The 26,095-nt window shown below is 37.0% G+C and overlaps 4 protein-coding genes across 14 annotated transcripts; 1 reads left to right on the forward strand and 3 right to left on the reverse strand.

The window, feature by feature from the left end:
• On the forward strand, nt 1–6,622 carry HDS (4-hydroxy-3-methylbut-2-enyl diphosphate synthase). 2 transcript variants are annotated; one of them, XM_089051934.1, is made up of 20 exons: nt 1–246; nt 812–1,041; nt 1,541–1,698; nt 2,208–2,314; nt 2,402–2,502; nt 2,588–2,664; nt 2,816–2,935; nt 3,043–3,273; nt 3,585–3,701; nt 3,806–3,880; nt 3,968–4,045; nt 4,175–4,234; nt 4,324–4,386; nt 4,541–4,685; nt 4,925–5,063; nt 5,294–5,371; nt 5,449–5,608; nt 5,704–5,802; nt 5,913–6,017; nt 6,243–6,622. In XM_089051934.1, the coding sequence occupies exons 2-20, from the start codon at nt 834–836 to the stop codon at nt 6,342–6,344; spliced, it is 2,223 nt and encodes a 740-aa protein (XP_088908060.1). In that variant the 5' UTR covers nt 1–246; nt 812–833; the 3' UTR covers nt 6,345–6,622. The 2 variants fall into 2 exon arrangements, with proteins under 2 accessions (XP_088908060.1, XP_088908064.1); XM_089051938.1 differs by lacking the exon at nt 1–246 and adding an exon at nt 355–434.
• Nucleotides 6,623–8,297: 1,675 nt separating this feature from the next.
• On the reverse strand, nt 8,298–9,647 carry LOC103325234 (uncharacterized). The gene is made up of 2 exons (XM_089043912.1): nt 8,568–9,647; nt 8,298–8,492 (listed from the first exon to the last, which is right to left on the reverse strand). The coding sequence occupies exon 1, from the start codon at nt 9,100–9,102 to the stop codon at nt 8,608–8,610; it is 495 nt and encodes a 164-aa protein (XP_088900038.1). The 5' UTR covers nt 9,103–9,647; the 3' UTR covers nt 8,298–8,492; nt 8,568–8,607.
• Nucleotides 9,648–12,214: 2,567 nt separating this feature from the next.
• Nucleotides 12,215–16,310, reverse strand: PDIL1-4 (PDI-like 1-4). The gene is made up of 12 exons (XM_089051939.1): nt 15,702–16,310; nt 15,444–15,573; nt 14,843–15,008; nt 14,631–14,749; nt 14,431–14,511; nt 13,721–13,807; nt 13,516–13,590; nt 13,365–13,433; nt 13,198–13,278; nt 12,978–13,112; nt 12,762–12,818; nt 12,215–12,650 (listed from the first exon to the last, which is right to left on the reverse strand). The coding sequence occupies exons 1-12, from the start codon at nt 16,247–16,249 to the stop codon at nt 12,474–12,476; spliced, it is 1,725 nt and encodes a 574-aa protein (XP_088908065.1). The 5' UTR covers nt 16,250–16,310; the 3' UTR covers nt 12,215–12,473.
• A 1,908-nt stretch (nt 16,311–18,218) lies between these two features.
• LOC103325242 (putative serine/threonine-protein kinase PBL28) lies at nt 18,219–24,288 on the reverse strand. 10 transcript variants are annotated; one of them, XM_089043960.1, is made up of 10 exons: nt 24,130–24,288; nt 22,815–22,968; nt 22,167–22,296; nt 21,236–21,594; nt 20,441–20,676; nt 20,214–20,340; nt 20,071–20,142; nt 19,805–19,982; nt 18,879–19,011; nt 18,219–18,564 (listed from the first exon to the last, which is right to left on the reverse strand). In XM_089043960.1, the coding sequence occupies exons 2-10, from the start codon at nt 22,897–22,899 to the stop codon at nt 18,319–18,321; spliced, it is 1,566 nt and encodes a 521-aa protein (XP_088900086.1). In that variant the 5' UTR covers nt 22,900–22,968; nt 24,130–24,288; the 3' UTR covers nt 18,219–18,318. The 10 variants fall into 10 exon arrangements, with proteins under 10 accessions (XP_088900086.1, XP_088900088.1, XP_088900089.1 ...); XM_089043962.1 differs by having other exon boundaries at nt 22,815–22,983; XM_089043963.1 differs by lacking the exon at nt 24,130–24,288 and adding an exon at nt 24,054–24,116.
• Between the last annotated feature and the right edge of the window lie 1,807 nt (nt 24,289–26,095).

The following is a 26,095-nucleotide window of genomic DNA, read 5'->3' on the forward strand; positions in this document are numbered from 1 at the left end:
AAGAGAAAACATTTACCAAAAAAATAGATACCAAAAGAAATGGTTTTGTCCATTTGCTCCACCTCAAGCATCCACAAAATAGTACAAATTCAGCCAATGCAAACAAATTTCCAAAAACCCATTGAAAACTCACTCCTCCCACCCAACCCACCACCAGTTTTTAAGTTTTTTTTCTGCCCTTTCCGGGCTCCAGAGCCTTCTCCTTTCACTCTCAGCAGCTGACTGATCGTCATCACATCACTGAAGGTAAACAAAAAAACTATGAACACAAGCACAAGCACATGCACCAGCACGCCACGTGTCTACCAATTGAGCCTCTTTTTAAGCTCACTCTGATTGATTATTGATTTTGTGAAACGCTTTCTGGGTTTTCTTTCAAGAGCATTTGACTTGCTTCTGCTTTCTGCGTTTTGGGTTTTATTGATTGTTTTGAGGTAATGAATTTTATGCACAATTTTCCCAAAAGAGTAGAAAATTCAGTTGGGGTGATGTGATTAAGTGATGGAATAATTTACTGTTTGGTTTCTGGGAAAGCTGCGAAAACTGTAAGAAAGATAATTCTTTTTATAAAAAAAATTTAAAGTTTTTTTAACTGCTCACCTGAAGTCAAAGAGTGAATGGGAAAATCCTTTAGTTCTTTTCTTTTCCTTTTTATATGTTTGTTTATCAAAGTACTTATCTTATTAGTCAGTTTCATTTTTATTTGTTCAATTTTCTCAGAAACCAAGAGGGCCATGTTAATTCTACATTTTGATATATAAAATGATGAGTTAACTGAATTTCTACCAAATTGTGCTTTGGAATTGTGAAGGTAAAGCTTTGCAGCTGTGGAAATGGCTACTGGAACTGTACCAGCTTCCTTCATGGGTCTAAAAGGCAGGGACTCGAGTATCGGGTTTGCTAAAAGTATGGATTTTGTGAGGGTTTGTGATTTGAAGAGGTTTAAGTCTGGAAGAACAAGAATCTCAGTGATACGGAACTCAAATCCCGGATCAGATATTGCAGAACTCAAGCCTGCATCTGAAGGCAGCCCTTTGTTAGGTGGTTAAAATCCCTAACGAATTAGTGTTGTTCAGTTTTTTGTTTTAATGCATGTGTTGTGTTTTAGTCCTTCAAACTATTTTTTGTAGCTGAGAAATTGGATAAGAGGGAAAGGAGAATACCATGTTTTCTGGCTTCTCAGAAAAGCTGAACAATATTTTTCCTGCTGGTCAATTATTCATTTACGTGGTTGGGAAAAGTTAACTTGGTGATTATCCAATGTTTTCATTGGATATATCTCTAAAGAAAACCCCGGTGTAACTGTCATTTCTCAGAAATGGAAGTGGCCTCAACTGAGCGAAGTAATTGTATTAGGATCAGTCAAACTAAGCCTCAGCTTGATTACTACTTGTATATCTGTTCACCTCAGTTAAGTGGGATTAAAGGTTCCTTCATTTGTCTGAGAAGATAAAGGAGTAAATATCAGCCTAAATATGTATGTTTTTCTACCTTATGAGTTTCTATCAATTTATCTAATAAATTATTTTTTTGAATGCAGTTCCTAGACAAAAGTATTGTGAATCAATACACAAAACTGTCAGGAGGAAAACACGAACAGTGATGGTTGGAAATGTGGCTATTGGTAGTGAGCATCCCATAAGGATTCAAACAATGACGACAACTGACACAAAGGATGTTGCTGCTACAGTTGAACAGGTTCTTTTACTCTCCATTTACTTCAATTATATATACACATGCATATATAAGTGGAGCTACTAAGGTTTGATTCAACTCTGTATATCTATTATATCTCGAGGTCTGAATCAGAATGTGTGGCGTGTCATACATCTCCTTTGTTGGTACTGGGAATTACTCTGCCATTATTCAAACCGTAATGTAGTGAAGGCATTGTCAAAACTTTGTGTATTTTTCTTCCGGACTGAGTCATAGGTTTATCTGGTACATGCAAAAAGGTCCTCATGTACAAAAATTTGGTTTCACCGCTGAAGATGAGTGGTGAACATAGATGGAAACCATTCTCAAAGGAGCTTCTGATGTGTTAGTGTGACTTCTTTGAGATTATTAAATTGGCCTTTTTTGGAAAAATGACTTCACAATGTTTTTTAACAGGCAATTCTTTTGTATTTTGAGCTATACAACTAAATCAGTTGAAATTTTAGAAAAGCTAAGAGCAGCTTCATTTGTAACGACTTTTTTGTTCACAGGTAATGAGAATAGCAGACAAGGGAGCAGATCTTGTTCGGATAACAGTTCAAGGGAAGAAAGAAGCAGATGCTTGTTTTGATATTAAAAATACCCTCGTGCAGAAAAAGTAGGCTTGATTATTATATTTTCAGTGGGTATTTAATGGTTTACTCCCTATGTTGTAGGCTTGACTTGATACAATCTGTATGTGCAGTTACAATATACCTCTGGTGGCAGATATTCATTTTGCACCTTCTGTTGCATTGCGAGTTGCTGAATGCTTTGACAAAATTCGTGTCAACCCTGGAAATTTTGGTACACAGTTCACCATTCAATTGTTCTCTTTTTTAATTATATTTGAAGGGAGTGATTGTAGATTGATTGAGGTGTTTTATTGCAGCGGATAGACGGGCTCAGTTTGAGAAGTTAGAGTACACCGAAGACGACTATCAGAAAGAACTTGAGCACATTGAACAGGTTAAACCATGAATCTATAAATATATGGCCTCTGTTAATTTTCACAATTACAAGTCTCCATTACTGTTTGATGTTTATTATAATCATTATCAAATATTAACCAAATGAACATTTATTTGTATCTGATTTTTGCTTACTGTAACAACACTAGGTTTTTACTCCATTGGTTGAAAAGTGTAAGAAGTATGGAAGAGCAATGCGTATTGGCACAAACCATGGCAGCCTTTCGGATCGTATAATGAGCTATTATGGGGATTCCCCTAGAGGAATGGTGAGCAAAATATCGTCTGTCTTTTTTGCTGAAAACTTTCAAGCTTGCTTGATGTTGATGCACATACAAATTCATTGGGTGTCATTTACTTGGCATTCCTCAAACAGGTTGAATCTGCATTCGAGTTTGCAAGGATTTGCCAGAAGTTGGACTACCATAATTTTCTTTTTTCAATGAAAGCAAGCAACCCAGTTATCATGGTCCAGGCATATCGTTTGCTTGTGGCTGAAATGTATGTTCAAGGATGGGATTATCCATTGCACTTGGGAGTTACTGAAGCTGGAGAAGGTGAGGATGGGCGAATGAAATCTGCAATTGGTATTGGAACCCTTCTTCAGGTATTATTCTAATCTTTATGTGTAGGTGTTGTGATGGATTCAAAATCATCAAAATTGTAGGGATTATTCTGGTTTATGTGCTGGTAATGTGTTATTTGTTAAACCTTCGTAAGGTTGTAGCTGAATTTAACCATACTTGTTTGCATTTTTATAAATTACAAACTGTTCTTATGATAGATATGGTAGGTTAGTTCATCTATTTGTGTGTTGTGATTCTGGGCTTCGTTCAATAGTTTGAAGTTAACATTAAGAAGCATTACATTTATAAAGCCATGTCTAGCCATAATGAAACTCTGGATTTGTATATGCAGGATGGTTTGGGTGATACAATTAGGGTTTCACTTACTGAAGCACCAGAGGAGGAGATAGATCCCTGCAGAAGATTGGCCAACCTTGGTAAGAGAGCAGCTGATCTTCAGCAAGGAGTGGTAGGATTTTACAATATCCCTGTTAGTTGATTAATATTCGTATTCTCTTCTATTTTAAAAATTGAAAGCCTTGTCAGATTTGTTGATGGCAGTATTTGTATCAGGCTCCATTTGAAGAGAAGCACCGACATTATTTTGACTTTCAACGTCGATCTGGTCAACTGCCAATGCAAAAGGAGGTCAACCTCTAAGATCTTGATATGGAAACACACTGTGCTTCAGACTTTTTTTTCCTTTAACAGTGATTTAATGTCATCAAAACACAGGGTGAGGAGGTGGATTATAGAGGTGTCCTGCACCGTGATGGCTCTGTTCTCATGTCAGTATCCCTTAATCAGTTGAAGGTACAGTTGACATCATACTTCCTTTGTTCCATTTTATTGGCTTTTTTTTGTGTTTTTTCCTTTTTGAGTGGGGGGCTGAGTTGTATCTGAAATGGTAGAAATTACACTAACCTTCTGCATCCTTTACAGACTCCAGAGCTCCTCTACAAGTCACTAGCAGCAAAACTTGTTGTGGGCATGCCGTTTAAGGTCTATTATTATTCCATTTTAGATTTTTTAATGTGTCACATGTAAAATTTACTGGGATTTTCATTGACATGGTTAGTTCTGTTATACAGGATCTTGCAACAGTTGACTCAATCTTATTGAGACAACTTCCACCAGTTGATGATAATGATTCTGTAAGAATATTTTGGAAATAATCCCTACTCTTCCCCCGCACCCACATTATCCCTTATACCTTCCTACGTTGTTCGAGCATTACACTGCATATTTTATTTGCTAGTTCTTTGCGATAATGGGAATGACATGACAATCTTCTTTGTGTATGATCAGCGGCTAGCGCTCAAAAGGTTGATAGATGTTAGTATGGGTGTTATAACACCATTGTCAGAGCAGCTAACAAAGCCATTGCCCAATGCCATGGTTCTGGTAAATTCGAAGGAATTATCAACTGGTGCATACAAGCTTTTGCCAGAAGGTGCAGCTTTCTTACAGATTTCAGAGCACTGATGTTTAATTGAACATATTCTTTTTCTATGCTTATTCTTTTATAGGTAGACATATTTTAGCAGTGGCCTTTGATGTTAATTAGCATCTCTTCCCCTTAAGAAGGGGAGTTTCTGGTTCCATTCAAGGGTGGGAAGGGTTTTGTATTGGTCGAAGGCTACCCCTGATTTTTCAGCCAGGAATCCTTATTGTGAATCAATTGCCTCCCAGGTACACGCATGGTTGTCTCGGTACGTGGCGATGAACCTTATGAAGTGCTGGATATTCTCAAAGGCATTGATGCTACAATGCTTCTCCATGATCTTCCCTTCAGTGAAGATAAAGTAAGCCGCGTGCATGCTGCAAGAAGGTAATAACTTTTTAACTCCCTGCATATAAATCATTATCAACATAAAATTATTGTAAGAGTTCCCATCTAGAGAAGCATTTTCCTAGGCCCTAGACACTTCACCAAATATGAAATTTGTCCGCTTTGTATGGGGCTGTTAATTTTATCATTGGTAGTCCATGTTATTTGCTTTTATTCTTGTTGTGCACATGTTTCCTTCTCTTAATATTGTGAATTTTATGTTGCTCTAGGCTGTTTGAGTATCTGGGAGACAATTCTCTGAACTTTCCGGTCATACACCATATTCAGTTTCCAAGTGGAATTCATAGGTAATAACAAGATCGACTCTTCCTTTTTCAAGAGATGCGTGGTTTTAGTACTTCTGGCTTAATTCCATTTCGTGCAGGGATGACTTGGTTATTGCTGCTGGTACCAATGCGGGGGCCCTTTTAGTAGATGGACTTGGAGATGGTCTCCTATTAGAAGCCGCAGACAAAGATTTTGATTTCCTTAGAAACACATCTTTCAATTTACTACAAGGTTGTAGAATGCGGAATACAAAGACGGTAGGAGTTTTCATTTAAAATATAACAGAATTTGACATATCATGAAGCGATGACGATCTTAAACAATCGTTGTACATGCCTAAATCTCATTTCAGGAGTACGTTTCATGCCCATCATGTGGCAGAACTTTGTTTGATCTTCAAGAAATAAGTGCACAAATACGAGAGAAGACATCGCACTTGCCTGGCGTTTCAGTAATTACCTTATTCTTTCCTTTTGTGATGGAACGATTTTGAACAGCCAACTTATTTTATTTTCAGTAATCCAGATGCTTTTGTAATTCATTTGCTATTTCCTTTGCTAGATTGCAATCATGGGTTGCATTGTTAATGGACCTGGGGAGATGGCTGATGCAGACTTTGGGTATGTTGGTGGTGCTCCTGGAAAGATTGACCTCTATGTTGGGAAGGTATTTCCTCTGTCCAGCTTGAAATTTAATATGGGTTTAGTTGAAAGAAGTATTTTCAATAGTTTGCATACAATAAGTTATGCCTCTGAGCACAGGTTAGCACCGGTTGTTATTGGGCACCTTCATCATTTAAGTAGTTCTTCGGCTTTTAGCTAGACTTTATTTAGTTGTTACATAATTTTGTTTGCCATACCCTATTTGATATGAGGTTGAATTGCGTTTCAGACCGTGGTGAAGCGTGCAATTGAGATGGAGAATGCAACCGACGCCTTGATCCAGCTAATAAAAGATCACGGCCGCTGGGTTGACCCTCCTGCGGAAGAGTAAAAAGCCAGCAACGGACAGAGGTAAGAGGGCATGCATGCATTCAAGAGAGGGTTATCCTCATTATGTTGTGTGCTTAAGTTCCCACAGTTGAAAGCAGTAGATGATGACTGGAACACCGAAAATGTATACCAAAAAAAGATCCAGGGCACATGCCACAGTGCATAAATTTGTGGAGCAACATGTAAAATGTTCCGCATCAAGTATACACACAGCAACAATGTAGTTCTCCCATTACTAAAGTGAAATCTTTAGGTTTAGTTGGTTAATGCAAAATAAAATTTGACCGGTCACTTATAAATTGCCCGTGGATGGATCAGTGGACTTGTTACTTTTGTCTCCGGCCGCGTTTGGAGTGAACCCTTATCTTTATGTTAGGTAGTCATGAAACCCTATGATATGTGAATGATATAGGGTATCATTCGTCTCCAACTCATGGAGGTGATGAGTTCAATCTCATGGACAAGTTAATAAATCAATTCAAAAGTGGTAGTCTTGTTTTTATGCAAGTATTCTGACGAACTAGCATAACCCATGTGTCTATGCGGCATGTTTCCCTAATTCGAGGGGCAAAAGAAAGACCTAAGAGCAAGTCCAACCCTTGCTTCAAAACCGGGCAAAAGGCAGCCCAGGGGGGAAGGAAGCAGCTCCAGCGCGCAAGGGCCAGCCCTGGCAAGAGCTAGGTCCCACGAGCCCAAGCAAGTCCACGGGCAAATTCAGCCTGCTGCTGCAGAAATGCAATCTTGACGTCATAATGACATCAAGAACCCAAAAAATGAAAAAAAAGGAAAAAATACCAAAATTCCAGAATTTTTAAACAAATAACTAGGCATATTCTTTACTTCTCACATCAAAAACTATATACAAATTCATTTCCTCATATCTCATATGAATAGTATTTGTCTTAGACTTACCTAGACTTAACTCTCATGGGTGGAACCACAAATCTGGTTGACATTATTCTCGTGAATAGTGGCAGCTCTTCTTGCTCTTAGACTTAGCCCTTGTGGGTGGAAGTGCTCTAAGTCAATGTTTCAGTTTCAGAACATAACTTATCCAAATAATATGCCCCTGAATCAGCTGGAATTTGCAGCAACAAAATATTCACGTATCTAGTACGAGAGTCAATTGTTATGCCTTTCTTTTCCCAAATAAAATTACGAAATTAAAAATTAGGGAGGGATTTTTCAAGTTATTCTTTTGGTGGAATTGTATTTGCCATTTTAAAATTGCAAAGTTGCTATCAATGGCCACTGCTCACTAACACTCCCCAAAAGGCCGTATCATATCATCATTCATCCCTCCCCAATGCCTCATCATGATATTATTATATATGATGAAATTTGAAAACCTTATCATTGGATGGAGACCAAAAGAAAAGAAGAAAATACCCCAAAGCATTCAAACGAAGGAAAGTCAAAATATGATGATCACCGACATGCTTCCTTAGTAATCGGTGAGTTGCAAATTTTCTATTCCTAAAATACCCCAAAAGGGAAGTCAACACAAAGATGACGCAGAAACAGAAGTAAAACAGTAAAGATGAAAATAAAGCAAAACCAACAAACAAATTACTTGACCAAAACAGTAAAAGAAATGCCTCTTCCCCACCCTCTCTTGTTTCCCCTATCTTCTCTTTCACTCAAATCATGTTCAAAATTTTCATTTTGTGTTACTTAAAGAGGGCACAAGTATTAGTTCTATTTGTCCCCAAATCACATCACATATTTAAAATGCAATGAAGGTGAGCCACCATGTACAGCAGTTTTCTCAAATTATCAAATCCAAGTCAACACTAAACACTGCTTTACGCATTAAAGTCACAAAGAACCTAAATCTCAGGGAATCTAAATCCATGAACAGTAATTATCAAATTTATTTTCTTTTGTTCGATTTTCTCAGTACCCAAACATTAGATAGAGCTAATCAAGTCAACAGTGAGAAAAGCGAGCATAATGAATGCTAAATCAGTAAATCCAATTATTATATCATTCTAAAATAGAAAAGGAATACATCAATGATCATATTGACTAATTAAGTATTTTACGCCCATAACTCATCCCAAAATTCTAACTACCACCAACTCTAGCACCGCCGGCGCGCCAAAGAATGAAGAATCAAATTGAATCACCATATCACCATCGCCAGAACCTACATTCAATCATATACTAAGCAAGCACAGAAATTAACTAAAAAAATACGAGAAATCAAACATTTCACAGTAACCTCTAAGAGCTTTAGCGTATGAGAGACTATGAGTAGTTCTTCACAGAATCTCTCTCCTGGCGGCGTATCCGTACTGAGATCGACGAACGTTATCCTGACGTTTCTTGTAGACAAAGCCTGCAAGCCCTACCACGCCAACCCCAACGATCACTCCAAGTACGACCCCTGCCTTCTTTCCCGGGCTCATTCCTCCAGAGGAGTTCTTAGCTCCGTCTCCGTCCGCGTTGACGTCGCTGTGGTTGACGTCGCTCGGATTCGACGGCGCTGGAGAAGGAACTGTAGGCGTGTCGTCGGCGGACGGAGATGATTGCGGTGGCGCTGGAGGGGAAGAAGGATGTGGGGAGTTCACTGGAGCGTTCGACGGAGATGGAGGAAGGGAAATCGGCGATGGAGATTTCGGCGAAGGTGAAGCAGCAGCGGGTTGAGGCGATGGAGTTGGCGAGGGCTGTGGTGGAGACGAAGAAGATACAATAGAGAATTGGACTAGGAGAAAGGCAAGAAGCAGAGGCGAGCAGAGCTCGATGAACCTTGCCATTGTTGAAGAAGAAGAAGAAAGTTCGAGATGCTTGTTCCCGAGAAAATGTGGATCTGAGGGAGAAAGTGAGTGGAAGAGGGAAGTTGAGATTTTTGAGAAGCAGTTTTGAAAGGAAGTGGAAGAGATCTGAATTTGAAACGAGGACACCTCGGGAGAAGAGAAAAAGTGGACGGGCGAGATTGACCGAGAAGGGAGGAGGTGGAGTGGGATCTGGACACGTAGGTGGAGTAAAAAGGTAGGGAGAGGGGCGAAGCAGCGGATCTAGAGAAATGCGGAGGAGATGAAGTTGGAGTTGAAAGGGGAGACGAGGTTAGAGAGGCAATTGGAATGTGAGTTTTCGGGATTTATGTAATTTTGCTTTTCGTTTTGGTTTGTTGGTATATTTAATTTTTAGATAGAGGAAGGAAAGTGTGAGTTGCGTCTCTCATGGGGTGTGGCTTCAATTAGAAGGACATGAGCATCTGAGCTTAATGCCTTCACCTCTCATTTGTTGGTGTGGTTTCGTAATGAAGCAAATAATTTCTCAACCAAAAAAGAAAGTGATGCTTTGCGCATAAATTTTTATTTCGGTATTTAAGAACGCGGGGAAATAGGGACAATGAAATACAAGCACTACTCTAAATTAATTTAATATACGAGCAGAGAGACTTGAACTTTAGTGCAAGGAGGTAAGCTCATTGCCCTAACTAACTAGCCTAACCCACTTCTGTCTTTCATTCCCATATTTGATTTGTTTGGTATTAAGAATTAACATTTGTCAAGCTTTCCAATACTACCCTTGCATTTTTTTAAAGGTCAAAAGAGGTATTTTAATAAGTTATAAAGAATGAAAGTCTAAATAAATAGTATCAATGGTGTATGGATTCAGTGAAATAGATTTCCTTTTTCTATTGGTCATGTCTCTAGATTACGTCGGTGTACAGGTTTTCTGTGGATTTCACAATTGGGCTTGCGTTTGTGTTTTCTCATAACAGAAATTTAAAAACCAGCTGTGCTATACCTTATGGAGTTATTTGAGATTTATTAATTCCCATATTTACTCCGTGATAGAAGGATGACATTGTTACGTAGACTTATTTCAATGAATGTAAGAAACTGACAGAAATAGAAAATAAACTAAGAAGTTATATGGACATTGTTGTCCAACCATATTACGATGTTACGTGATTTTGATATATTTCCAAAGGGAAATATTTTTGTTCACCACTTTAATCTAAGGTGTATCTTTATTACTCTTCTTAACACTTGACACAAGAGACTAAATTTGTTGTGAATGCTTTAACAAATTCGAGTCATTCTAGATCTAATTGTCATTTTTGGAATTAAACCCTCCTTGCTAGCGCGGACAATACATATTTTTCATTTGGCATGGTTGTCATGTCTCCAACTGTCTATATGCGACAAATAAATAAAGCATCCCTTTAATTGGAACCAAAACCAAAAACAAAAGAACAAAGAAAGCATCCCTTCAAATTCAATTAATAGAAACGTCCTTGGTGTAAAGCAAAGACAAGACAAATTAGGGTTGCACATGGTTTCACATGCATACGTAGATAGCTGCCTACGTATAAGATACGACTAATTATATTAATTATTAAATTTCAATTAGATCTTGATACTATTTCCTAAAAGGGAAAAATAAAACTACTCATATTATAAAATGAGTACAAAATGTACCACGTTATTCATACTACTATAGTATTATATAATTTCTCCATTTTTATGCCATTTGACGGCTTCTCAAAATTCCATTTGGCTTTCGTAGATTTATAAAATAAGGTAAGTTTATAGTTTACTGTTTACTAGCTTTTCCATATTTACAGAGGTAATTAATCTTAATTAGGCAATGCATGGAGAGCCGTAGTTGGTGACATGATGTGGCCTCCTAAATTTTTTAAGCGAGTCGGCATCTTTCAATAATCCCCGTAATAATCGTGTGATTAGTGTGACCGCTGAGTGACTATAATTTCAATTGCTAAGGGGGACAGTTTTGTTGTTCTTCTGGACTCTCTGTATCTTAATTTCTAAGGGTGAGTTTTTTTGTTGTGTTTTTCTTCATGTGCGGGTCATTATCATTTTAAAGTTCCATGGTGCATTAGTTAACCTTTATTTATTTCTTTTTTGTTTTCATTAGTTCAATATGTTTTAAGTGATTATTTTTTATTTTGTTTAATTGAACATGCTATGGCATATTCCGTTCAAAGAAAAAAAGAAAGAAAGACAAGGTTTTTGTTTTCTCTCTTATTCTTTTTTGCGCTTAAAAAACTCATTTAATCATAGTTTGCACTTTTAGTTGAGATGCTTATGCCAAAGCTTCTTCGATCTTGAGTGATCTTTAGTGGAGGAGTCCCAGAGTGTCTTAATTTTGATATTAGATCCATCCGTTATTGTAATGGGCCTTTGTAGCTAGTTTGTATTGGCTCTTTGTGACTAATGGCTTTTTTGGCTGAATTATTAATGCTATCCCAGAATTTTTTTAAAAATCAAAACAAACTCATTGAACCCTTCTTATTAATACGGTCAAGGATTAATAACCTTGGGTGCATGATAAATGTTTACTTTGGCAATCCCACTTAAATAAGGAATTTCCAAAACCCAATTGTATCATAAGAAAGAAGAATGATGAAGCTATACACATCTAAATCCACACAACAAGGTAATGAAGCGAAGTAGGGTGAGGAAGAAACCTTAAATCCACACAACAAGCGAAGTAGGGTGAGGAAGAAACAATGTCTGAAATCCACATTTAAATCCACATAAGAAGGTAATAGAGTTGAAATTTTATAGATTACTCCTAAAATAGCTTTATAGTATTTTTAGCTAAATTTTAAGTGAAAAATAGAGAACATGATTGTGGATGCTCTTATGATAATGTCTAAGAGTAACTTTTGTATACAACCTCTCGCACAGTAACTGTTTATGCGACCACCACATGAGGAGTTAAAAGTGAGGACTTTTACAATGCCCCATGGTTCAAGAACAACGGTTTGCTCTTGACCCAAAAACAAAATGAGAACAATGGTTTGGTTAAGGAACCAAAGCATCCGGCATGGCAGCCAAAATTCTCCAATGCCTTCATAAGAATTATTAAAGAGAAACAACCAAAAAGAGGGGAAGAAGGAAGAAGGTGCTATTATTAAATAATTCAGCTGGAGTTTCTTAAACAACACATTCAAAACTAGAAAGCTGAGGATACACCTATTTTGTTTTTTCCGGATATCTGTTCGGGTTTAAATTGCTGCAGATTTGAGATTCTCTTCTAATTTCTGATCTCTCTATTTTCTCTTCTATGTGACAACTATCTCTTTTCTACCACATTGATGATGGCACATACTAGACAGACAAATCGTTAATACACAAATTCAAATTCCTCATAATTCATCCCTCAAATCATTTGTGCTGCTGCTGCTCTCTTGGCTCTCTTTAGCATCAGATACCGCCTCGGATTTTGGTGTTGAAGTTGGCTTTTGGAGCTTGAAAGGAATTGATGCGTTTTTCTTGAGGAATTTGTAGAATGCCACCACCGTACGATCAGCATCTACGGAAATCTAAAAACACCAAGGAACCAGATATTCTATGTAAGACATGAAACGAGGAACAAGAAGAAAATGCACAAGCATGGTAGAGGAACACATGTAACAATTCTAAATGCCACTTACTGGATCAAAGCTCTTATTTCCAGCTGGGAAGAATAGAAGTGTGGGGAACCCATCAGCCTGCAAAGTTAAAGAACAGCAATTCACTGCAAAGTTCTGGTTTCTAATAGATACTCAATTTCTGCCAAAGAAAAGTTTGCCTTGGAACTCTAGTATATACAATTGGAAATAAGTACACTGTCATTTAACACACGGAACACATTTTGAATTTTAAATTACCTTTGCCCTGGGATGCTCATTTGTGGTTCCATCCATCTTGGCTATAACAATAGAATCAATGCCTCGTAGATGTTTGGCAAGCTTGTTGTAGGTTGGCTCCAAAGATTGGCAATGCCCGCACCATGGTGCATAAATCTGAGATAGCAATCCTTCAAAATTTGGAACCTTACCAGGACAAATTTTAATCAATGATTATTTGGTTATTATTTTGTTGTATTACCTCGAGAAGAACATCCTTTGACTCATCCAAGACAATTTCATCAAAGTTATTCCCAACCACTATTTTCACGTCCCCATCATTCTGTGGCAATCAAAAAAAATGCATAGAAGTTATAATAATGAAAGAAGACATCAGAATTTGGTGCAGAAATGAGACTCATAACTTACAGTTTCTGGAATTGGGTCTGACTTAAAGAAAGGTTTAAGCTTGTCCTCTATAAAATCCTGCCCAAAAGCCTGAGGAATAATAAATCCATAACATACTGTTAGAACATATAAAGTGGGAGAGAGAGAGAGAGAGAGAGAGAGAGAGAGAGACCTTTAAGTTAGCCAAGGTTACTTCTCCCTCATGAACAAATTTCCTACCATCATCATTTCCGGTGTACCCAAGAACCTATAAGGAACAAAATTATCAATTTCACAGTACACATGAATTTACAACATATAGAATTACAACTTTAGGAAAATAAATACAAATAGAATACAACGTCAGTAAAATGAATACACAGGTTAGGAAATATCACCGTTGGAGCATCACTAGTGACACCAAAATAATCTGAAACTGGCTTTCCAATATCTTCATTATCCGTTTGCACATATACAAAGATAAGCTGCAAGTAACCACACATACATTTAAGAGAACATATACTTATAAGACTAAAGAATTTGGATTAAATTCTATCTTCATTATAATACTGCATGTACAAAGATCAGATGCTCATATGTATTGAGATCATAGAGAACAAACAAAACGTCACTGGAAATTAATACACAATGGCAAACCTACTTGAAGGACAATGTTGCAGAAATAAGACTGCATTTATTTATTTTTCCTATTACTTTTATATGAAACAATATTTCATCAATATGAAGAGCGGAATACAAACTGAAACACAAAAGTTCCAGAGGCACATCCAACCTCCCCCCCACCCCCCCTCTTCTTCCCCCTTCTTCTCTTCCCTAATGTTGTCAAAAATCCTCTCTTTGTTGCCACACCACCCCAAACACAGCCATTATACCACCAACATAGCATTAAACATCTCTCTCTTTTTTTTCTTTTTTCTTTTTGGTAAAGCCATTTGTAGAAGTCTAAAAAACTATGTTGTGATTTCAAGGAAAAAGAAAACAAACTTTGAAATCATTACAAATGTTCCTTTATATGTGATCATTATTTTAGATACTCCTGAATAGTTTCTATGACATATTTTAGAACATTTGCTGATAACAACCATACCTTTCCTTTCAAAAGTTTTGCTGCCGCTTGAAAATCTGGGAGAACCTTCTCTGAATCTTTTGAAGTGGCAAAGAGCAAAAGCTGAGCATAGAAAGTTTTATATAGGTCAACCAGCACGAAATGTTAATACTCCATTGCAAAGAGTTCCATAATTTTGAAGTCGCATCTATAAAAAAAAATTCAAACATTCACCAAAATACCTGCTTCTTGATTTCACTTTCAAAAATTTGAGGGGCATTTTCCCTAGTAAAAGTAATGACTAAAGGAAGCTTGTTCGCAAAGACAAACTCGGCAATTGCAGACTTCTCAAATTTACCATCTGCAGAAATGAGAAACTGAGGATAGAGTAAAGGAACACAAAACAATCAAATTGAGACATCTCACCCAATGTGATAATAAGAAAGAGACTAACCAAAATAACTTAGCTTCTCAGCCTCCTTCTTAAGCAGGATCAAAGCAGGTCGTTTAACTTCAGGGTCAAGATGGAAAAGTTTTGCCACCTTAGGATCCACTGTTTGGTAAAAGTTGACATCATCTTCAAGTCTTGAAGCAGCAGCAAGCTCGTCACTCTCGGGACCCTGTTATCATAAGGAGAAGGCATAATGACAATGAGTAACAATATATGGGAGACAGATTACAGCAGCTATTGAATAAAGCAAAAAATTGAGTATTTGTTATGCTTCATGAATCACCTACTTTTAGATTCCTATTCTAGATTATGTTCTATTATGCTTCATTTGACAACCAAACATGCCCTAATAATTCAGGTCTTCCATGTCAATGTGCAACTTTGACCAAATTTCTAAATTTAAGATTATCACAGTTCCTCGACCAAATTTCAAAACTCTCACCGCAAGCTATAAGAAACTTTGCACTCTAATTACTGCTATAAAATTACATGGTCAACCCATGCATTATCATAACAATCATAAAATCAAAAATTTCAGATTTCATAATGTAAACCCAAAAAAAGGCAAAAGAGGAGAAACATAATGAAAACGCAATAAGCATACCACCAAAGAATTAAGGTAGCCCAAAACGACTTTACTTTCAGAAGTCAATATGCGTTCTGCCTCGTCCAATGTGGTCACATTTTGAATACCAGGTCCTATCTTCTTCTTGATCCATGTAACTATGCCCTCTCTGAAATCACATTTCAGAAAAAGAGGAAGAAGAAAAAACAACACTCAATTTCTGTAATTTTCATAATTCTATCAAACTAAATGAAAAGTTAGAAATAAATAATTGCAAGAAAGAAAGAAGAAACTCACTTGGTCCTTTGACCTGTGTAAGGCTTGTGAACACCATCAATGAAGAAGAACACAGTAGGGAAACCCTCGACGCCATAATCCTGAGATAGCTCGTTTTCCTCAGTGGAATCGACTTTGGCCAAAATTACATTTTCGCCCTTGAGCTCGGTGGCTGCAGCCGCGTACTCCGGAGCCAAGGCCTGGCAGTGTCCGCACCACGGCGCGTAGAACTCAACCATGACGAACCTGTTCTTCTCCACCGTGTCGCTGAAGTTCGTCCCCTTCAAAACGACGACGTCCTTCTCGTCCACCTCCGGCTCCTTATAGGCGTCCTCATGATCGCCGCCCTCGTCGAAATCGGAGAAATTCTCGAGATCATCGTAATTGTCTTCATCGTCATGGTCCGGATCTGGATAGTGCGGTTCAGCGTCGTTTTGGTCGCTTGGCTCCTCGAGGAAGCTGAGATCGTCGTCGTCGTCGTCGATTGGATTTGAGTCCTTGCAGAGAGCTGAGCGGGAGAACAAGAGGAGAGCACTGAGTGTGAACACGAGAACGAGTCGACTCGCCATTTCGTGTGAGTGAGCGAGCTTGTTGGGGGATGGATCAGTGAGAGTGAGATCTGGTTTTAGCAGGGGTTTATAGAGAGTGGAAGGAGGAAAACTGGACGAGTCAAGGTGGGGAAGCGACGCCGTTTTGGGGGCTTGCCTTTGCTGTTGCTGGATTTGGCATTAAAGCATTTTCTCGTTGACCAGGAATAAACTCTACTCCACACGTTAGTTTTAGTTTAGAAAGTAAATCTAGATATTTTTTTTTTCATTATTGTTTTGCCTTTATTTTTCTCCAATTAATAATTTCCACTTCTTTGTTTTTTTATTTTTTTATTTTTTATAAAAACACTTCATTTCTTTTTCCTTTTAACTAAAACCCAAAAAGAAAAGCAAATGACCCACTAATTAAGTGGTTTGGAGCAATTCCTCCTTCCAAAAAAGGTCATAGGTTCGAGTTCTAACATCCATTTAGTGTGTGTGAGTTTAGTATATTATCGTCCATCTCATTAAAAAAAAGTCATTAAAAAAACTCAAACAAAAGTGGTTCTTTTCCACCAATTAGAATGTCATAAATTCAATTAAGGGAAAGACAAAAAAAAGACAAAACTATTTGAAAGAAGTCCTAAATTCAATGAAGAAAATACTACAAAAAATTATTTTTTCACTAAAATGAAATTAAGATAAAACAATAGTTTTCGTACTGCGTAGATGACCATTGCATGCATAGAACTTGCGTTGTCTGATTTTGCATTTTCCCCTCATATTATATTAGGGACTCGAAAAAAAAAATCAAACTTATTTTTAAGATCAATGTTTGAGGTTGAGGTAGATGACATAATATTATTAAATTATTTGGTATAAAGTGTAAGAGGGCCACATTTTGAAATTTTTTTGCCACAATTTGATCGCCTAAAAAATATGATAAAGAGAGATGGGTGTGGTTTGTGCAAGAGGGCAACATTTTTTTTAAAAAAAATTATCAAAGCTCCAAAATAGTTATCATATATTTTTTTAGGACCTTTCTTATTGAGATGTGCAATAATATACTAAAGTCACACGCACAACACAAATGCTATGACTTAAATCCAGAATCTTGCATGCCTTGAGGAGCAATTAGTCCAAACCACTATACTAATAGGTTTTTGCTTTAATTTATTATTTATAAAACGATAAACAAGCCGTTATGATATGACTAATTTGGAGTGCAAATAACAGCTTCCTTCGTAAATTGCAAAACTGCAACGATAATTAATATCATAATTTGAAGTAGTGGAGATACAAGGCCTCAACTAGACTTTTTTTTTTTTTCTCCTAACAACCCTCCACTACTGAGTCTTACAACGTGTGAACCGTGAAGAAATTGAAAAGCAAGTATAGAGGCTTGGGATATGCTCCATCATAAAATAAATGAAGGAAATGTTTCTTTATGTTGGAGATTTGGTTTACATGACTGCATGTTCATTGAATTGCTTGGCATGGAAGCACCACAAAGAAAGCTAGGGTTAGCAGCGGATCTCAGAAAACGGTTTACTTTACTTGTAGCGCGGCTTTTGCTATCCAAGAATAGAAAATCCTTTTCTTTTCTTTTTAAGTGTCAACTAATCTTTTGTTAGCATTTCTCTGTATAATGTTTGAAGAGTTTCAAGTTCGAATTTCCCGTCCTTCTGATAAAAACAAAAAATAAAAGTTGGATTGGATGGATGAGTGTTTTATACTTCTATTCATGCACTGCTTCCATGAACATTCAGTTTCACTACACTCTCAACTTACCTTTGCTCGGTTGGCAAAAAATTTCACGAAAACATGTCGAGCAATTTAATTAAAACATATTTTGGATTGAATAGAACATTATTTATACCTCCAAAGTCAGTGACTTTCTTGCACATTTGTAGCTTTTAGGCAATGTGGTAAATTTATCGTTGGCCAAAGAAAAGACTTAAAAAGGATGGCAGAGGCAGATAAACCCTGAAACTTTGCTATTTTCATTTGATTTATATACTCAAGAATGCTTTTATAATATGTATTTTTCTTTTGCAACTAATTACAACCAATCAAATCTATAAAAGAATGAAGTGAAACATACAGGCAACTCATTTGAAAAGCTCACTCCCAAGAACCACAGCACCTATCTCCTCATCAACTTCTACAGGAAATTGGCTAATTTCGCTCGCTCGATGAATTCGTTCTAGCTCTTCAACGACAATCTGCATTTGCAGCCTTTGCTGACTAGCATCTATGCACATCAATGCCAACTCCATCATTTGCTTTGCAGCTTGCATTGAGTTATCGCCTAATGTTTTATCAACAAATCTGCCCAAATCATTGCAACCCTTCGCCTTCAAATGCAAAACGAACTTGTAAGAACTGAAAGGCTTGAGAAAAAAATAGCTGCAGGCTGCACTCGTCGCTTTCGCTTTTTCTTCACAATAACATTACATGTGCAGATTCTAAGAATGAAAAAAGGGTTGTATGTTTGCGTTATTAACTAAAAAGTACCAATTCTTAGTCAGTCAGTGAAGTTCCTGATGGCTTATGCCTAAAAATATAAATGAACTGACTTGTCTAGCTGAGCTAATTGCCTTAAATAATGACAACAATGAAGACTACTTCAATAAGAAAGTTATAATTAGGGAGAGATACAGATATGTACCTGCAGTATTAAATTATCCCCTGAGCTTAACTGGATTCTTCCATTCGCCTCACGTCCACTGATCAATTCCAGTAAGAAGACCCCAAAACTGTACACATCACTTTTCTCTGAAAATTTCTTTGATAAGTCTAACCTTTAGGGGAAAGAAAGGATCCAATTAGAAATCATAACAAATTCAGTCTATACACAAAAATCATAGTTCTCGAATGAATGAGATATGCAGGTTTTTCTTTTAATTGGAATATTCAACTCAGAATTCGAAGCAACTTCAATTATAAGAACTGAGGTAACATATGAAGCCCTCACAAGCAGATTGTTACTAGCTGCTCAATGTAGTACTAGAAGAAAGTTAAGCCGTATCACCATAATACAATCAACTTCCAATCTTGACAGTTCGTACTCAGCTGAGTATAGATTAAATTTCTGTAATGGAACTTAAAACAAATTCTGTTACAGGAGTCTAATTTACAACGATATGTGAATCCAGAAGAAGAGCATCAGATGCTAGGAGGACAAAAGAATATCAGTTGACATTCTGAGAAGAGTATGCATGACTCTAATGGTAGGGCAAAGACCCCTAGCCACCATAACAAAGTATGCTTATCAGACGCGTATCCATGAGGAAATTTATCTAGAGTTACTTTCTGCTAAATTGACCTAAAAGAAGTGCAGGGTTATATAATAGACTGAGTCACCAAGACTAATGGTAATGTTAGCTGCTATTTTTCACCAGTATAGATCACTTGATGTACCTACATGACCTACTAGGAATTGACTGAGGAGTCTTTGGCTCTTATTTTCCTTGCAGGCCATTTTGCACATCAAGTGATCTAGACTGTTGGTGACAAATAACATTACAGGTACATAGATGTGCTATATGCATTCTACCATTGAGCATATAAACTTTAGTGAGAGAGATTACATACTCCGGGTCAAGAAAGTAATCTATGGCAGACGATGATCCGGCATGATGGCCCTTAACTAGCAATTTGGTTAGTCCATAATCAGACACCTTGGCAGTAAAGTTTTCATCCAGTAGAACATTGCTTGTCCTGAAATACATATGCAGGAGAGGAGGCACCAAATTGTGAAGATGCGCAAGTCCTGGTCCAGAATAAAAGTAGGGGGAAAATTCAATTGTGTTTACACAAAAGAGAAAGATGAGCACAAGAACTTGAACCAGCTTATGTACCTTTAGCTGCTCCCAAGGCAATTGATAACCTTTGTCTTATGCCCAACTTTCCAATAGGTAAACCTTCAGCATCTGCATAATTATGTGGTTAGATGGAGAGAGAGAGAGAGAGAGAGAGAGAGAGAGAGAGAGAGAGAGATTACCATAAAGATGATTTCCAACATTCCCATTTGGAAGATATTCATAGACAAGTAACTGTTGACTAGCATCTTGACAATAACCAATAAGCCTGAGAACATGCACGTGGTTGACATGAGCTATGCGCTTCACCTGTATTGCATCCAGAGAATGCAACATACTCAGAAGTGCTGCTATCAAAAGAGTGTCTAGACAGTACCTCACTAAGAAATCTGATTTGACACTTGTGTACCTCATGAAAGAAGTACTGAGTTGGGGCATGTCGGCGTCTCTTGATAGCCACAATAGATCCATCTTGCAGCAATCCCTTGTAGACCAAACCAAATCTACATTGGCCTATGATATTAATTTCATTGAAATTGCATGTCGCTTGTTCCAGTTCCAATACGGTGAGTTGTCTCAAGTTCTGTGTATTATACACAGAGAGAGCAACGGCGTAGGGAGACATATTCCCTCTTTCCCATTCAACTGAAAGAAATGAAAGAAAAAACTAATTCACTGAACTTACCCATCGAGCCAAATCATAACCTTAACATTTAAAATACCAATTAATACAACATATAAATAAATATCATGCATAAATGAACTTCTCTATAAGCTTTATCACATCCTACTGTTTACTTCTGGTAAATTGCTAATTTTCTCTCTTGCTCAAACAAATTGATTTATCTTGAGGGCCTGTTTGGGAAACTCAAACTCAAAAAAGGGATGCCAAAATTGTATGAAAGCGCTGTTTCCTCCCAGAAACTTATTAGTTAGCTCAATGCTGTTCCAAATTTTCTATTTTGAAGCCTTCATACAGATTCATTTGACTTAAAGAGAACACACAAGGCAACAGATATTCCACATGTCTATGTCATGCCCCTTCATCAACTGTCTGGAAGGCTGAAGGCATATGCAGGGCATTGAAAGAACTAATCCATATAATTTTTTGGCAAATGATAATGCTATAGTTAGATCTTGCCTCATTTTACACCCCTTAAGGGTCTGAAAATTTCCAGTCTCAAATGGTTATAAGCTAACTCACCAGGAGGTGATGGTACAGATGACTCTGTTTCAGATGTTCGTCTAATGAATCTTTTCACTCGCATCAAACAGATGTAAACAAGCACCACTATGATAACCACAAGCAGAGCTGCAGCAACTCCACCAATAAGTGCTGCAACTTTCTGCTTTCTTGGATTGTTACCACGTGCTTCTTTCACAGGTGTGAGTGTTGGAGCACCATTATCCCCATCAACTATGGCTGCTATCCTCCTGTTTCTTGGTTTATGGAGCTCTTTTTGTAACTGAATTGAAGAGTGTGCAACAACAAGTCTTGGAGAAAATGGGGACAAATTGACTGTGTTAGCCCGCCGAGGAACTGAACAGATACCAGAAAACCTGCTACAGAATAACATCTAAGATGATTTTTCATGTTCTACAGAAATGAGTGATCAAAAGATGAAACTGAGTCAAAAATAGAATTTAACACCTAAGGTGCACGCTTCGGAGTTGAGTAGGATAGGTAATGATAAGAAAATTGTTTTAGGATAGTGGCAATCTTCATAAGACTCCATCAGTAACTAGTTAAACATTATTTTTAAATGGAGGCAGCTACCCTGTTCTTTTTAACTAGTTAAACATGATACACTAATCTGGAATCTTGAAGTAAAACTCAGAGAACATAATTGCATCAGTGATCCGATACAATCTACTGCTCCCAAGGAGCCAGTTCGTAAAACTAGCATCTAATTACAAACCAAGCGATTGACAGTTTTAACTAGTAGACTAGAAAATCAAGGTTATGTTCAACATAAATAGGGAAATGCAAAAAGATCAAGTTGTTAACTTTTGATATATCCATACTATGAAGGCAACGTATTTTTTTTAGTTTGATTTTCTGATGCATCCTTATACACTTCTGCACATTACAGACTGCGCACACACACACACACACACACACACACAGATCTTACAAAGAAACAACATACTGGTCCTTATGGCAGTTGACAATTTTCCATTGTCTTAGACATGGATATCTTCCGATTTGACCATTGAATAGTTGAGGACCTCCAACTCTTCTCTTGAAAGTTTGTAGAGCTTCAGCTATAGGTTTCAGAAAGGGGAAAAAAGAATAAGAAGTCAGTATTCTTTCATGGCAATTACAATGGAAAGCAAAGTATAGTACTCAAAACAACAGGCTAAACATCATGCACATTTTGCGTCTACTGTATGCCTAGCCAAACCATTAAGAACATGATCAAAACTACGTACTTTTTGACCAAAAATAAATAAATCAGATGAGTATTGTTGCACAGCTTCTTAAAAAGGAAAATTGCAGTATATCAGTTCAAAAGGGAAATCTGGAAACTGTTCCACCATACTTGTCCATGCTCATCTAATTTTAGACCTCTCTGTACAAGGCAATTCCAATTCTAATCACCATGCACATACTCAAAAAACAGCAATTCAAATATATATATATATATATATATGACTTTCATTTGAGCCAAATAACAATAGGAACAATTTGGTTGCTTTTAATTCTTCCTGGGGAACTCATCCATCCTAATTATGTTCAGAATAAGAATGCATTCGGAAAAGGAAAGTGAGAGAAAGAGTACCATATATTTTGTAGCCTGTTCTGCTGGGTTCCAAAAGTTGGATCAGTAAAAGCAGAGGCAGCTGTTGCCACCAGAACAAGCGCATTGTCAATAAGCATCAACCCATTGAAGCCCTCCAAAACCCGTATCGCATTAGACCCGCTTTTCAAATAACCTGGAAGAGTTTAAACTACAAATGAGAGAACAAAAATCAAATATCAGCCACAAGTTCTTGTTTGAGTGGCTGGCAACCGAGATTTATACTGGTACTTATAACTCACAAGTATCAAATATAAACAAAAGACGAGAGAGGTGAAGGCAAAGCACAATTTGGTTAAGGGGAGAAGAAACATGATTGAACTTACAAACAAGTAAAAGGAAGAAGGAACAATCGGAAGAGACATCGAAGTTTATGTTTTTTTAATGAAAGCTTATAAAGCACATGAATGCCAAGTTGTTTTTTTTGAACTTTTTGGTGATTCAAACGTAGGATCAGTGTGCTGGCTAACTACAACTGTACGACAAAAGCTAACCAGACACTTGAGATTCTTGAGACTTGAATAAGAAAAGGGCAAAAGAGAAGAAACAAAAACAAAAGAAAGAAAACCCTTAACAAGCGACATAACAGGCTGTCTTTATTGAAACTGATGGGACTAGTGCTGGTCTTGTTCAACGGCTAAAATCCCAACAATTCATTCACACTTGGTTGGCAACAAAATCAAAATCCATATCCCAAGAGATTCCCTGGGAATCTCAAAAAGCCTGAAATCCGAGAAAAATGAATGCCAGAACATCCGCATGAATAAGTTCAAACTGTTGAAGTTCCAAAACCCAGAACGACTTCTCTACTTTTCCTACAGGTTTTTTTTTCCCTTAAAAAAAGTCACTTTTCTCACAAGTTTTGTACTTTCATTGTTCAGTAAATCTAGAATGAAAAATCCAAATCTTTGAAGATATTTGGGTTTTTCAATTATTTCACAAGAACAGTGGAACACTAGTACAACCAGAGAGAATTACACAAAAAGTTACAATTAGCTAGTCAAAAAAGTTCTGATAAATCCTAGAAATTGACACAACACAAAACTAAGTGCAACTAAATGGTCCTGAACTTCAATGTCAGGACATGTAAAGAGTCTTTTGCAAACTGTTTTTCTCTACTTGTCAAGGAAAAGTCACCATTGCCACAATCAATATTATATATATATATATATATATAGAGAGAGAGAGAGAGAGAGAGAGAGAGAGAGCAATAAAGCTGACCATGCCCTGCAAGAATGGAGCTGAAGAGAATCATGAACAATGAAAAAAGCAGCTTTTTTTTTTCAGGCAAGCTTACCGGTTTGTTTTCTCAGTTCTTGTGGTCCTTTTTGCAGGTTTGCATTGAAAACAAAGACAACCCAGAAAAGCAGCCAAAGACAAACACATATTTAATGGCACACAACATAAGATCTTGCAACTTGCAAGTAGGTCCGGATGTCCCTATGACACAAAACAGTAGTTCTTCGAAGATTCTTTGTTTTTTGGACTCTTCGCATTTGTTAAGATTATGGAAGTGGTGATTACCGTCTGAAATAACTACATGACCATTATTGAATTGTTAGTATTCATTTGACCAAAGAACAATCATTTTGTTTTCATTTTACCAAAAAATTATTTAGTTTTCTAAAGTTAGGGGAAGTCATGTGATATATATTGTCTGCTCATTTCCTTGGAGTTTTAAGTTTTTAAAACTAACATAGTATCAAATTCTTATTCTGATTTGATCTAGAAAGTGGATATAAATAAGCCGCTATCCTTGAATTGCAATAATGTACTAATAATATCGGTCTTTCTCCCTCATCGTCAACCGGTAAAAACTAAAAATACCACATCGAAACTTTGCCTAAACTAAAGAACAAAATTATATTTTGGCCCAAAAATTATCATCTCAGTGCCAAATAACTGAAACCATTGTCAAAATCTCAGACTTTCCAATTGGTTTTGAGAAAAGTGGCAAGGATTTTTAAATGAAAACTGTTGTCGAATTATATAACCTGTTAACTAGAGGTTGAGAGAAGAATGTGGGACTGTCCTTTTCTTGGCAAAGGATTAGTATGCTGATAGAACATGATTAGTAATATATTGCACCACATGGACAAGGATTTTAACCTTCCACAAAAAACACACACAGAGCTCTCTAGCTTCTTGTCATTTTTCTGAATGCCCTGTCTTTCTTCTAACCCAGTTATTATTAAGTTCAACATCATGGGTTGATGGATGTTCATTGTCATTGCTGCTTGGGATTAATGATGTGCGTACTTCCAACTGTGAGTTTGTATTTACTATGAGAACGGCTTATACCAATGAGTAAGTGAGGAGGGAGGCTTGGGGCTTGAGAGAGTTGGACTTTTTGGCTCCCAAGTCACTGTCTTAAAATGAATGAAGGCGGGGAGAGAGAGAGAGAGAGAGGGGTCCATAAGTCCAACTAGTCTTAGCAGCGACAGTCACATGACACTGGTTGTGCCGTCCATTGACAGGGGCTCACATGCAAACCCCTTCCCTACTACCCTTTCCTTAAAATCCCTTTGCCGACCCAATTACTCAACTTTTAGGTCTTAGTACTATGTCCTTGTTTACAAATTTTTTAAATTGAATCATACCGTTACCTAATCAAATATTACTTAGGGCCCCTGGAAATTTCTGTTCATAAGATTGTTAGGAGTACATTTTAATTTTGTGAATTAAAAAACCAAGTGCTTTTTTAAAGAAGCATCTTGCCAGGTACTTCTTCATAAAGTATTGAAAATTTCTTTTCGAAGTCAAAAGTGTGTTTTTACTTTTGATGTGAAACACCATGAAAAGAGATTTTTTTTTTTTTGAGTTAATTTTCCACTCCTGTTTTGTTCACTTACACTCCATTGTTGGAAATTGTATGCTCCCACTCCTATTTTGTCCACTTACACTCTCTTGTATATTAGAGTAAAAAGTAACATATAAAAAACAAAATGGAGTGTAAATGGAGAAAAAGAAATGAGAAAATCAGCACCCTTTTTCTATTTATCTGAAAACGTTTTTACCCATTTCAAAAGTAATGCCAAAGTATGTTAGAAGCTGCATTGTTTTTGTCAATTGCATCAAAATAGTATCAAAGCTTTGTTCGAGAGCTAAGGTGTACATGTACCAACATGTTACAGCCTCAACTTCCCACATTGATTGGTAGTTATATTTAATAGAGCATTCAAAAGAAGGTTGTATGCCTCTGAAGATTTTATAACAGATTGTAGAGACTTTGTTGGCCAACGAAGTCCAGCCAAAGACTTCAA

This window comes from Prunus mume, linkage group LG1 (genome assembly GCF_029339155.1).
Source record: "Prunus mume cultivar Tortuosa linkage group LG1, ASM2933915v1, whole genome shotgun sequence".
NCBI lineage: Eukaryota > Viridiplantae > Streptophyta > Magnoliopsida > Rosales > Rosaceae > Prunus > Prunus mume.

Bases quoted from the DNA above. Each gene is read 5' to 3' on its own strand.
- PDIL1-4 (XM_089051939.1), bottom strand. From the start codon at position 16,249: ATGGCGAGTCGACTCGTTCTCGTGTTCACACTCAGTGCTCTCCTCTTG. The intron at 15,009-15,443 runs GTATGCTTATTG...TTATGATAACAG, and splicing joins GCTACCTTAATTCTTTGGTG to GGTCCCGAGAGTGACGAGCT. The intron at 13,808-14,430 runs GTATGGTTGTTA...GGTTACTTGCAG, and splicing joins CAAAACTTTTGAAAGGAAAG to CTTATCTTTGTATATGTGCA.
- LOC103325242 (XM_089043960.1), bottom strand. From the start codon at position 22,899: ATGCGCTTGTTCTGGTGGCAACAGCTGCCTCTGCTTTTACTGATCCAA. The intron at 22,297-22,814 runs GTACTCTTTCTC...TGAAACCTATAG, and splicing joins AACAGGCTACAAAATATATG to CTGAAGCTCTACAAACTTTC. The intron at 20,677-21,235 runs GTGAGTTAGCTT...CATTTCTTTCAG, and splicing joins ATCTGTACCATCACCTCCTG to TTGAATGGGAAAGAGGGAAT.
- LOC103325234 (XM_089043912.1), bottom strand. From the start codon at position 9,102: ATGGCAAGGTTCATCGAGCTCTGCTCGCCTCTGCTTCTTGCCTTTCTC.
- HDS (XM_089051934.1), top strand. From the start codon at position 834: ATGGCTACTGGAACTGTACCAGCTTCCTTCATGGGTCTAAAAGGCAGG. The intron at 2,503-2,587 runs GTACACAGTTCA...GTTTTATTGCAG, and splicing joins TGTCAACCCTGGAAATTTTG to CGGATAGACGGGCTCAGTTT. The intron at 3,881-3,967 runs GTCAACCTCTAA...ATCAAAACACAG, and splicing joins AACTGCCAATGCAAAAGGAG to GGTGAGGAGGTGGATTATAG.